This window comes from Empidonax traillii, unplaced genomic scaffold (assembly GCF_003031625.1).
Source record: "Empidonax traillii isolate 1590-97213 ecotype Southwest subspecies unplaced genomic scaffold, ASM303162v1 scaffold1393:size172035, whole genome shotgun sequence".
Lineage (NCBI taxonomy): Eukaryota > Metazoa > Chordata > Aves > Passeriformes > Tyrannidae > Empidonax > Empidonax traillii.
The window spans coordinates 54,994-67,025 of record NW_020956586.1 but is presented as its reverse complement, the minus strand read 5'-3'; the positions used below and the strand labels follow the sequence as shown (position 1 = coordinate 67,025).

At 55.0% G+C, this 12,032-nt stretch overlaps 1 protein-coding gene across 4 annotated transcripts in view; it reads right to left on the bottom strand.

Moving 5' to 3' along the window:
- RGS3 (regulator of G protein signaling 3) overlaps window positions 1-12,032 on the bottom strand; it is an 85,394-nt gene that overhangs the window by 59,569 nt on the left and 13,793 nt on the right. For 3 of the 4 annotated variants that reach the window (XM_027907032.1, XM_027907031.1, XM_027907034.1), the window contains 7 exons: window positions 11,007-11,057; window positions 9,266-9,324; window positions 8,515-8,609; window positions 7,589-7,657; window positions 6,840-6,900; window positions 4,667-4,757; window positions 3,962-4,029 (listed from right to left, as the gene is read on the bottom strand). In XM_027907032.1, coding sequence (XP_027762833.1) covers window positions 3,962-4,029; window positions 4,667-4,757; window positions 6,840-6,900; window positions 7,589-7,657; window positions 8,515-8,609; window positions 9,266-9,324; window positions 11,007-11,057 — 494 coding nt within the window. Of the gene's footprint in view, window positions 1-2,217; window positions 2,360-3,961; window positions 4,030-4,666; window positions 4,758-6,839; window positions 6,901-7,588; window positions 7,658-8,514; window positions 8,610-9,265; window positions 9,325-11,006; window positions 11,058-12,032 lie in introns of those variants that run through there. The other variant, XM_027907035.1, reaches the window with a different exon arrangement.

The window sequence follows — 12,032 nt, the reverse complement described above, 5'->3', positions numbered from 1 at the left end:
TGCTGGCCCAGGCTGTGTGCATCACCCCCTCCCTGGGCTGAGTGTGTTTTCCCTTGCTGAGTTTGGAGAGGCTGGATGCTGTGTTGATTTAGGCTCATTTCTCCCCCTGATTCAAGGAGCATTGAGCTTATTAATAAAATGATACTTATTTTTTGACGTTGGCTTCCAGCAGCAGCTCAGCATGACAGATCCTGTAAATACCTGATTAGCCCCCAAGACATTAGTCAAGATGCTTGTTTTACTGACAGAGAAAAGAAAATTAAAAATCCAACCTCTGACCTGTATTATTTTGAGAACAAACAGTCAGAGAGAAGAGGAATTCAGCAGAAGCTGCCAAGGAGGAGATCTGGTCCCTTGCTCCTTTACAAATGCAGGGAACTTTCATTTCCCTGCACCTTGTCCCTGCTCGGCATAAAATCAGGTTTCAAAAGAGAAACTGGCTTTCCCTGGCAAGATTAAAACATAGGTGCAGTCCCACCACGCTGAGTCTTTCACTCTCTGCAGTTTGTTGGATCCTCAAAGAGGTGGCTCTGGACCTTCAACCCAACCTCCCAGCTCAGCCCGACAAGGACTGATCCCTGTGAGTCCCTTCCAGCTCAGGATATTCTGCATTCTGTGATTCCACCTCCAGTGCCAAGCACAGGGGATCTGAGCTCCTGCAGCACCTCAGGAGCCAGCCCAGCATCTCTCCCACCACGGAGACTCCACGGGCACTTCCCAGCCCACGGCCTTGAGGTCTCCCACTCCTTCTCCCTGAGCTGGCTGGCTCTTGTCCCCCACCAACAGAGACCCCTTCCCTGTGCCACTGAAGAGCAGCTTCTCCCTGTTGGTTCCTTCTCCTCAGTTCCCATCTCCGTGGCCATCACAGGCAGATGATTTTTTGCCCATTTTTCTGCTGTGCACAGAACTAAGAACTCTGAGCATCTGGCACAAGATGGGAGGTGGGTGGGTGGGCAGGTGGGGAGAGACCCCAGCACCACAGAGGCTCGTTGTACCCAAATTTTGTCAAAGAATGCAGAAGAAATTTTCAAAATAGAGCCTTGAAAGGGTCTAAGACACAAAACAGACTATTAATTGCCATTAATACCAGGTAGAGCAACATTCCTGCATGGAATGGTCACTACAGCCCCGGCAAGAATTGGGCAGTTTGGGTTAAACTGCTGCTTTTGAAATCCCCAGTATTCACTGTTTGGGTTAAAGTGCTGCTTTTGAAATCCCCAGTATTCACTGTTTGGGTTAAAGTGCTGCTTTTGAAATCCCCAGTATTCACTGTTTCCCAAAGCAGCTTCAGCTTAACCTGAAAGGTGAGCACAGGAGTGCAGGGAGAAGCTGAACCTGAGCTGGGAATCCCGACCCAGAGCACGGAGGGAAAACCTGTTTGAAAGTGCAGGAGGTTGGGAAATGCTCATGGAAAACCAGCAGCTGGCATTGCACACCAGGCAAGAGAGAACTGCAACGCAGCTTCCACAGAGCACAGCAAGCAACTCCTCAGAAAGCAAGTTGCTGTTGGCTCCCAAATACACTAAGACAACTTAAAAAGAGACAGTAGCAGCCTGCTGTGCCTGCCTTGCCCCTGATGAGGGGGAAATTAAGACAACACCTCGCAACTCAATTCTGTTACTGTCACCATGCACAGTGAATGAATTCTTACATTTAAATAAAATATATTCATATCAGACTTATGTATTTTAGTATTATTTTTATATATAAATAAAATATATTCATATCAGAGTTATGTATTTTAGTATTAGTTTTATATATAAATAAAATATATTCATATTAGATTTAGGTATTTTCATACATATATGCATATACATATGCATGTGTATCTATTTATGTATATGTATATGTTTATATATATATATATATATATATATATATATAAAAATATCCCTTTCTCCCCATCTCTCCACTGCAGCAACAGGCAGAGATCAGCCACAGCCACCCATCTGAAGATGCTTTCCTTATATCCCCAATGTCATAATTTGGGAATTATAACAATATGCAATTATATCTATATATATATATATTTATATTAAACATTTGTACTAAATATAATCACATCTTTAAATATATAAATTCTAACGGTAGCAAGTCGACACCCCAGAAGCAGCACACCCAGAGCCCAGCACTGGCAGGAGAAGCCCCAGACACTCCTGCAAGGCTCCCAGCCCCAACACTGCCATGGCACAGGGACCCTTCCCCAGGGGCACAGACCTGCCTGTATCTGCGCTCCGAGCACACCTTGCACAGTCCATTGAAGCGGTTCATGGTGGACACCCCGAACCCGCCGCTAGCCCATGAAAATCCACTGGCCCCGCAGCGGCCACGATCCCGAGCTGCTCGTGTCGCACGAGTGCGGAGCGAGCCCCAGTCACGCTGGCATGACCGCCCATGGGAACCCAGCTCTGCAGAAGAATGGCAGGAAGCCACCTTTCACCTCCCAGGCCCCTGCCTGGGCCGTGTGCCGCGCCACGATAAGCCAGAGGCTTCCTGAAAGCCCTCGCTGACGAGGAAGGGAGAGAGTTTTATATTAAAATTCCTGTCAACTCTTTAGTATTCCCTAGCCCCCGCTCTGTTGATGTGGCTTTTGTTCCCGTGGCATTCTCCGGCCGCACGGAGCACTTTGTTATTGCAGCGTTCTCACAAACACTCGGAGGATGTGCGAGCGGCGTTTCACAGGCACCGGCTGTGGGAGCTTCACTGCGTTAAAGAGGCAACTCACACTTGTAAAAAAATAAGAGGTTTGGGGGTTTTTTTGTTTGGTTTTTTGTTTTTGTTTTTGTTTTTGTTTTTTTTTTTTTTTAAAAAAAAAAAAGAAAGAGCAGTTTGTTTTTGAAGGCACAGCCCCAGAGGATACACACATCCCGGTGGCTTTGCGCTCCCACAGTCACAGAGGGGCGAGCAGAGAGGTCAACTGAACTGCACTCCTGGTGTAATTTGGGAATTAAAGAGCAAGAGAAACTCTCAGCAGAGCCAGCAGCACAGCACACAGCAGGGCTCACAGCCCCACTGCACGACAGAGTTAGGCACAACTCCTTGGAGATGGGGTTCCAATTCCTTGAAGATGAGGATGGAGAATAAAAACACCTTCCACACTCCTACAGGGGGATGGAAAATGGAGAAAAAGCTCAAGGGAACCAAACCCTGGGCTCCTTCACGCTGCAGCTGGGGTGGCAGGGACAGGGGAGGGCAGATGGGGCTCATAAGCCCCAGCACTCCCAGGGGACTCCTAGCACAGAGCCATCAGAGGCACTGCCCAGGCTGCTCCAGGAGCATTGTCCCAGCACTGCCAGGCTGGAACTGGAGCTGGAAGGAGGATCAGCCTTCCTTCCCAGCCACCACCTTTCAAGTCCGTGGCGACTGCCGGAGAGGAAGGGAGGAGAGGGGCGCTGGCTTTGTTTGTCCTGCTCGGTCCTGGGCCCTCAAACAAATAACTGCAAATGCAGCTGAGGGACGCTCAGAGCGGAATCCGGCCCAGATAAATCACGGGGCCGCCCGAGCCCCATTTCCGAGGCAAACCATGTGTTTGTGTTCCAGTTTCCCATCCTTGCCTTTCCTATAAATCACCGAGGCTCCACCACGGGCCTTTCCCTTCCCAGAGCGCACGGCCCTGGAAGGAGGAGCAGAGGAGCAGACGCGCCCGGAGACACGGAGCCGGCCAGGGATGATGCCGCGGGCAGGCAGCCTGCCAGCCCTGTCCCTCTGCTCCCAGGAGGGTCTCTGTGTGGGAATATACTGGAAAAACTGCCCCCTGGGGCAATAGGGAGTGTGGGGGTGTTACTCCATCACCTACGTCCACAGCTGGTGCTGGATGAGGATAACAAATTCCCTCTAACAGGCACGGTGTGACAGAGCTCACCTTGGCATCACCCTCACTAACACACCATCCCTTGGCTCCTTTGGAACCCCCCCCATGCAGGCACCTGACCCCATGTCTTCACAGTGCTGTCATACCCACCTTCAGCTGCTTCAGGGTCACAGCATCCTGGCTCTCCTCAGCTGCACTCTGACTTCCCAGGACCGGCCCTGAAATAAAAAATCAAAGATAAAAAAAGGGAAAGGCCTTATCAGTGTGGTGGCACATACCTCCTGACAATCCCTGTCCTTCCACACTGCATCTAAACACCACATGTAAGATCTTTACACGGGCACATCCCCTCCAGGCAGCAGCTGGAGGGTGGTTGCCCACCTGGGACAGGCACTGCTGTCCCACCCTGCCCTGTGCCAGCCCCCACTCCTCCTCACACCCTGGAGCACAGCAAGACCGAGGCAGGAGAAAAACCTCCCCATCATCCTGCACAGAGAGCCCAGGAGCCAAAGAGAGCCCAGCCACAGCGCTCAGCCCCAGAGCTGAGAGGCAGGAGTCAGCCTGAGGAAAGACCAAGCATGGCTAGAGTGCTGGGATCCCCCCAGAGCCCCAGGTGAGCAGGAGTGAGGTTGAAGGGCAAAGCAGAGCCTGCTGAGCCAGGCAAGGTCTCAGCCACACCAGATTTTTGGGGATCCCAGTGCCCAGTGAGCACCACAGGGTGAGCAGTGCCCGTGGGGGCACAGGGTGCAGTGGGGCTGGGGATGCTCCACACCAGCACAGGCTCAGACACAAGGCTCTGACTCCTCTTCCAAGCCCTGCCAACACTCCCTGGGACATTCCCGTGGGGACACACACCTGTGCTCTGCTTCAGCCGCCTCATGGCCACCTTCAGGTGCTTGGTCCTGCCCAGGTCCTCCCCGAGGAGGTAGTACCAGCCACTGATCTCCTGGGGGAGGGAAGAAGCTGTGGATGCAGGGGCAGATTTCACCCCCATTTCACTCAGCCCACACCCCCAGAGGGTCCCAGTGCAGGAGCTGCCCCAGGAGCACTCACAGCACACAGAGGTTCTGTTCTCACACACAGACACACAGCCCAGAGTCCTCCTCCTAGGACACAGCAACAGCTAAAATCCCAACCTCCCTGCAAGGAGGGATCAAGCATCGCTGAAGCAACAAGCTTCCAGCTTTTTTAGAGGGGGACAAAGTGCAGAAAAGCAGCTGGTCTCCAGTAAAACTGTCCCTCTGGTGCCTGCAGCAGCCAGCAGTGTCACAGGGAGGACACAGCTCCAGCCACGTCCCCACAGGAGGATGCCCACACCAGCTGTGCCAGGTGCTCTGCAGGGGGATCCCTTTGCCCCTGGCCCACCCCTGTGGCCAAGAGGACAGGGCTGACCCCGGTGATCCCTCACCCCTCTTCCAGGGAGCTGCCACTGCCTCCCATTGCTCCAGGGGGACCAACCCCAGGAGTCAGACAGGGTTGCAAGAAGGTCCCAGAGGAAGGGGCCCAGCTTAAAATGAGCATTTTAAATCCACAACAAGGAAACTGAGCCAAGGGGGGTGAGGGGGGATATCCAGCAGCATCATGCAGCACCCAGGGGACAGGGCCAGCCCATCTCAGCCCTGCTGAGGTCCCAGGAGCACCACGTGCCCCCAGCAGCCTCCTCCCACCCTGTGAGAGCCGTGTGTGGGTGCTCTCACAGGGACACTCCACCTGCTCTGTGTGCAATGGCACTGGGAAACTCCCTGCCCAAATCTGAGAGGGAAGGGACATCTCTTGGGGGGGCAATTCTGACCAGAGCAGAGATCCCTCCCAGGGGGAGCTGCAGTTCAGAGCTGTTCTGCCTCATTATCTTCACTGCCATAAGAAAGCTGCACCTCCCTTGCCCACATTTCAGAGGGGGCCATGCTCGAGTTGCCTCTCAGCCTCTCCTCAGGTCACTGCCACCAGCAGCTCCTTCATAGCTCCTGCTATGAAGAGAATTTCCACACCCCAGGTGTGGAAATCTAAAAAACCAAAAGCATTCGGACAATGCTCTCAGGACAGGGTAGGATTGTTGGGCTGTCCTGTACAGGGACAGGAGTTGGACTTGGATGGTCCTTGGGGGTCCCTTCCAGCTCAGGATGTTCTGTGATTTTGAGAGCTCAGGGGATGTATTAACACTTCCATGAAACCCCTCCAGCTTGCTGGACATTCTGCTGTCCAGAGGAATGACCAGGGCTGTCCAGGCACAGAATCCCTGCCGGGATGAAACATTCCCTCATTTTGTGGGTCGCTGGCAGCCGTTTGCCTGCAGGCTGCCCGGGGAAGGCAAAAACCTGCCGTGACAGCTGTACTCCCAAACACAGCCAGGCTGGGGCAGCAGCACTGTGACCAAACCCGCAGGGACAGGGATTCCTGCGCAGAATTCCTCCAGGAACAGCTGAAACCTCCGAGTCTGCCCTCTGCCCACCGCCGGTGAGCACAGGGAACCGGGCAGATTCCTCCTTGGAGGAATCACAGAACGTGATGGACCCACAAGGACCATCCAGTCCAACCCTCAGCCCTGCACAGGCCCATCCCCAAGGGTCACCCCCTGTGCCCCAGAGGATCATCCAAACCCTCCTGCAGCTCTGGCAGCCTTGGGGCTGTGCCCACTGACCTGGGGAGCCTGTTCAGTGCCAACCACCTCTAGGGGAAGAACAACATGCCAGATGTGACCCAGGCCAGGCTGAGAAAGGTTGGCCCCACCTGCCCCCAGGCAGCTCTACTGGATGCTGGGCAGGCAGCACGTGTTGGGGTCACCTCTCTGCACCCTCAGTTCTGCTCTGTGTCCCTGCAGAAGGGAGTGATAGTCCCTCCCCCTCCATCCCATTGTCTCCAGCAATCACACCAACCTCACAGAGCCATCCATGCTGGGAATGGCACCAGGGAATTCCCTGAGCACCTTCTCCCCTGGTAGAAGAACCCTGCTCCTGCTCCAGGGGTGCACTGCATCCACCCACTGACCCCAGGCCCCAGCCCCACAGATGACATTCCAGCAGGGAGGTACCTTGTCCAGGGACAGGAGGGACTTCACACCAAAGCTCATGCAGCCAATCAGTTCACTCTGTCTGTGGGAGAGCCAGGGACCATCAGCACACACTTGTTGAAGCACCAGATCCCCCCTTGCATCCCTTCTAACAGATAACCCTGCCCATGCCAGGAGCCAGGCAGTGCCCAGGACATGCCCCCAGTTCCATCCTTTTTTGGGCAAGCCTGGTGTGCCCACATCAATCAGCTGCAGCAGGGCAAGGAGGGGCTGGGCCACAGCACCCTGGGCACCTCCAGCCTGCCTGGTGCTGGCAGGAGCTGGGCTGAGGAGGCAGGTGGCACAGCCTGCAAGGTGCCAGCCCCTCTGTGCTGGGCTTTCCTCTCCCTGCATTGCCCCAGAGGGAGGGCAGGTCCCAGCCCGGGGCCAAGCTCCAGCTCCCCTTGGCTTTGGCCAGCGGTGCAGGCACAAGTGAAATGCTGGCCCAGACAGTGGCTACCAAGCAGCAGCAATGGCAACAGAGGGACAAGGGCAGGGTTTGCTCTCTGCCAGCCTGCCCGTGGTGAGGTGCTCAGCAGCACCAGCTGCCCATGAGCCTGACCCTGCTCAGGGTGTCCCTGGCTCACCCCCTTCGTGCAGGGCACCCTGAGGGCAGGACCAGCCCTCGAGGGCACTGGAGGAGCTGAGATTGGATGGCAGAGCAGATGGCAGGTTCTCTGCCACAGCAGCCCCATTTGAGAGAGATCACACAGCAGCTGGCAGCCCCTTACCTGGAATTTCTCTCTCTGTTCCAGACTGTGACCAGGAGACGCTTCTGCTCATCCTCCTCCTGCACTGGGCTGTAACAGGCAGAGGGGACAGTCCATGAGCACAGACCTTCCCCAGGAGCACCCAGCAAGGGCTGCCTTTACAGCCAGACACCCCTCAGCCTCCTCAGGGACAGTTCTGCTCCTCCAGTCTCTGCACAGGACTGCAGCACCACCCCAAACAGCAACCTCCTCCAACAGCCACTGCTGCACTAATTCACTCACCCCCGACAGACAGTGCAAAGGGATGTGCCCCCTCCTGGGCAGGCACTGGGGACACCATTCAAGTGGTTTAAGGGGAAAAATAATCTTGCAGGAAGACACACATCCAACACCAACAGGTAAATGGAAGGGACAAGCCACGGTTCGTGCTCTGAAACAACCACCCTGCGCCAAATTAAACACTGCATGTGGGTCAGAGGTCTGGCATGGCCAGCAGTGGCCAGCTCTACCAAAACACTCTGTCATGCAGCTCCTTTCCCATGCAGAGACATGCTGGAGTTTAAGGAAACCTTTTTACCTTCCTCTTTCATACTGGTGCCCCCACTACTGCAGGTGCAAGGTCTAGGAAATGGAGCCAAACTCCTGCCCAGCAAGACAGTCCGGCCACGCTGTGTGCTGACAGCTCTGCGAGCCTCCACACAGCTCTGCCCAACAGTTCAAGGCATTTCAGCTACAAGAACCAGCAGAATAATGTCTGTCACTCCTCATCTCGGCAGCAGAGCTGCCCATGCGTGAGGAGTGTTCGTTGTGGAGCACAATGCGAAAGCAAACACGGGGTCTTGGCACGGAGAGGGAGCCCCGGGACAGCAGCCACGTGGGTCCCCAGGGCTCAGAGCGAGCAGAGTGCTGAGGGACGGGGAGAGCTCCCCCTGCCCTGTCATACTCACAAAACAAAGTGCTCCTGGAAGACGGGATTTTTGCTGTCCGGCACCGTCTTCGTCTTTTGCCTGCACTTCCAGTCAGCATCTGGCACGATGGACATCTTCAGGAGGAAAACGGGCAGCGTGTTAACACCCCCAAAGCCAGCACTGGCATCAGCTGCCAGCTCTGCTGCTGCCGTGGCAGGAGACTGGCACGGCCACTTCCACGGATGGCTGAGCCTCAGAGATCCAGCCCAGCCGGTGCTAACGGGTGGTTTGGATCCCTTCACCCTTATGGCTGTCAAGTAATTGTGTTACACAACTGCTCGGGGCAGGGGAGGGAAGGGAAAGAGCAGAAAAATCAAGGGCTGCTGCACACAAGGGTTGCTGGCTGGTCTCTGACCTGCACCCCCTCTCAGGGTTGATGTTTCCTGCACTGAGCACTTTGGGTGGGAGCCTGCCAAGGTGACCTCTGAGAGAGCCCAGAGCCACACTGTGCTGGCCAAACGTTTATCCCCACCAGTCCCTGGGCACCCACTGGGATGTTCTTGCAGTGAATGGCTGACACAGCCCTGAGCAGGGTCCTGTCATCCACTTCTCTACTCCATGCAGACACCGTGCCAACAAAACCCACGAGCCACCCAATGCTGGGCAAGAGCCCAGACACCCCCTGCAAGCTGAGGGTGCTCATCCAGGGCAGGACAGAGGGGGAAAGGGAAGGGACAAACAGCCAAGAGCATGCACAAAGCTCCCAGAGCAGAGCCCCAGGAGGACCCACCTTCACGTAGGAGTCACACGCACGGCACTCGCTTCCCATCAGACCTTTGGCTTCCATGACTGGAGAGGAAATGAAATGGTCACATCCCAGAGCGGCAGGGAAGGCATCTTCACACTGCACAGCCCTCTGCTCCCTCCTTGGGGGGGCAAACCTTCCTCCCACCCAGCAGCCTCCCCAGCTCCCTGCCCTCGCTGGGCACCCCCGGGCAGGGGAAGGGGGTTATTGCATTTTTGCTTTTAACACACCCCTGCTATAAATACAAGCACCTGAGGGCGAGGGCAGCAGCAGATGCAGTTCAGCATCAGGATGGCAAATTGCATTCCCTCTGCTTGACTTCCCCCAGCTCTGGGCTCCCACCCTGGAGCCAAATGTGTCATCAAGTTAAATATCAGCAGCCTCATCCTGACACAGCCCTGGCACTGCACAGGGACCCCTCGGCTGCCTGGGGGCAGCAGATGGGCAGCAGGGTCTGGATGGCACAGGATGGGCTGTCGGAATGAGGCCAAACTCCCTCCTAACGAGCCCAGCAAGGCAGCAGTGACTTTGCCTCTGTCACAGATTGGGCTCCTGATAAACACAGTCAGCCCGACAGAAACCCCAGTGCACCAGGGGAAAGGGGTTCTGCAAGACCCTCTGGGGCTTCAGGAAGTAGTTTTGTAGTGTTCCTCCAGGACAGGCTGCACCAAGGGCTTCCTCCTCCAGCCAGACCTGCTTTGGGGTTGAAGATGTTGGGGTGCAGAATCAAGAAGATGGGTCACCCCACACTCCCTGGCCTCCTCCTGCCTGCACCAAGTATCCTGAGCATCCACCACATCCAGCCCCAGATCTTGAGCTCCTTTGCCCCTTTGCTGGACCATTTCCCTCTTCCCAAACCCTCTTTTGGAGTCAGCATCAGAACAGGACAGTGACTCTCACCCAGTTGAGGCTGCTTCAGGTGGAAGGATTTGGGGTAAAGCCTGTGCCAGACCCTCAGACCCACACACAGCTTGAGGGAGAGGGGAAAACCAAAAAATAAACAAAAATAAATAATCCCAACACATTTTCGTGCAGTTGCTCTTTTACAAACGTGCCTGCACAGCCAGAAAGAGCAGCAGACACAGGGGCTGCACCAGGCCAGGCCCTGCAGCCTCACCAAGCTCAGGCCATCCCTGTCCCCTTTTCATCCCGTCCAGGAAGGGAAGAGGCTGAAATGTAAGGTGGGATGTGGCTCAAGAGAATTCTTTTTCCATCCCCTCCTTCCCTTCCACAAAGGCCTTTGGGATGGGGGGGACTTCCCCCTCCCCCCAAAGCATGGCCATCCCCAAGGGCACTGGGATCCCCAGGGTCCTGCTTTCCCCTTTCAGAGATCCCAAAACCAGGCCAGCGATGGGCCTGTTCTGTTCTCAGGGAGGGAGTTTTTACTCTGACCATTTCAAACTCTTGGCTTTTTTAGCTTGACTCTTTAACCATGACCTTGAAGACCTCCTTTTCCAAATGATATTTGCCTTTTTTATCTTCCTATGGAGTTAGAGAAAAACAACTGATACACATGGGTGCAAAACACAATGTTTACCCCAAAATGAAGGTCTCCAGAAAATTCAGTTCGGCCTCTGCATCAAACAGCCCCCAGTTGTGCCACTGCACACAGAGCTGTCCCCAGCAGCTGCCATGGAGCTCCAAAGAGCTTGAAGAAAGGCCATGGAAGTGCTGTCCTCATCACCAGCCCCCCCTGGCTCTGGGATGCTCCCAGGGGGGTACTCACCGTGCAGCACCAGCGTCCGGCCCCGCACCTCGATGGACAACTTCAGCTGGCCTGGGGGACAGAGCAGAGGGTGAAGGAGGCAGAGCTCACCCACCCCACTGTCCCACCCCACCCTGGCTCACACAGGGCCAAACACATCCTGCTTCCCAGGGAGCAAAGGGGAAACATCCCACTTCATGGAGGTTTTGGAAAAGGTTCTTCCCCCAGAGGGTGGTTGGCACTGAACAGGCTCCCCAGGGCAGTGGGCACAGCCCCAAGGCTGCCAGAGCTCCAGGAGGGTTTGGAAAACGCTCTGAGGGACAGGGTGGGATTGTTGGGGTGTCTGTGCAGGGCCAGGGGTTGGACTGGATGGTCCCTGTGGGTCCCTCCAGCTCAGGGTATTCTGTGATTCTGTGATCTATGGCTCCAGATGCAAAACCATTCCAAGGAATGTTTTCTCAGTACTATTTCTCAGGAATATTTGCACAGTAAGCTCTGATGGCAGAAGGCACAAGCCCATGGCAGAGGGAGATGGGAGCACCAAGGTGGCACAGTGGCTGTGGGATGAGTTGGCCCTGGTTTAACAAAGGGATGCAGCTCAAATCCTGCCCCCAGCTCAGATCCAGCTCCCCCTTTGCCTCTCCCTGAGCTTCTGTGCAGGCAGGGGGCTGTCACCCCTCTAGAAGGTGACAGTGGGTCAAATTGTAGATGGCCTGGACAAAGGACAAAGATAGTGGAGGCCACAAAAATTATGAGGGGTCTGGAACATCTCTCCTATAAAGAGACTGGGGGAACTGGGCCTGGTTAGTCTGGAGAAGAGAAGACTGAGAGGGGATCTCATTAATGTTATAAGTATCTCATTAATACATGAGTATCTCAAAGGGGGCGTCAGGAGGGTGGTGCCAGACTCTGTTCATGGTGCCCAGAGACAGGGCAAGGACTAATGGCCATAAACTAAAACACAACTAAAACACCTAAATATGAGGAAGAACTTCTTAGCACAGATGGTGGCAGAGCACTGGAACAGCTCCCACACAGGGAGGGTGT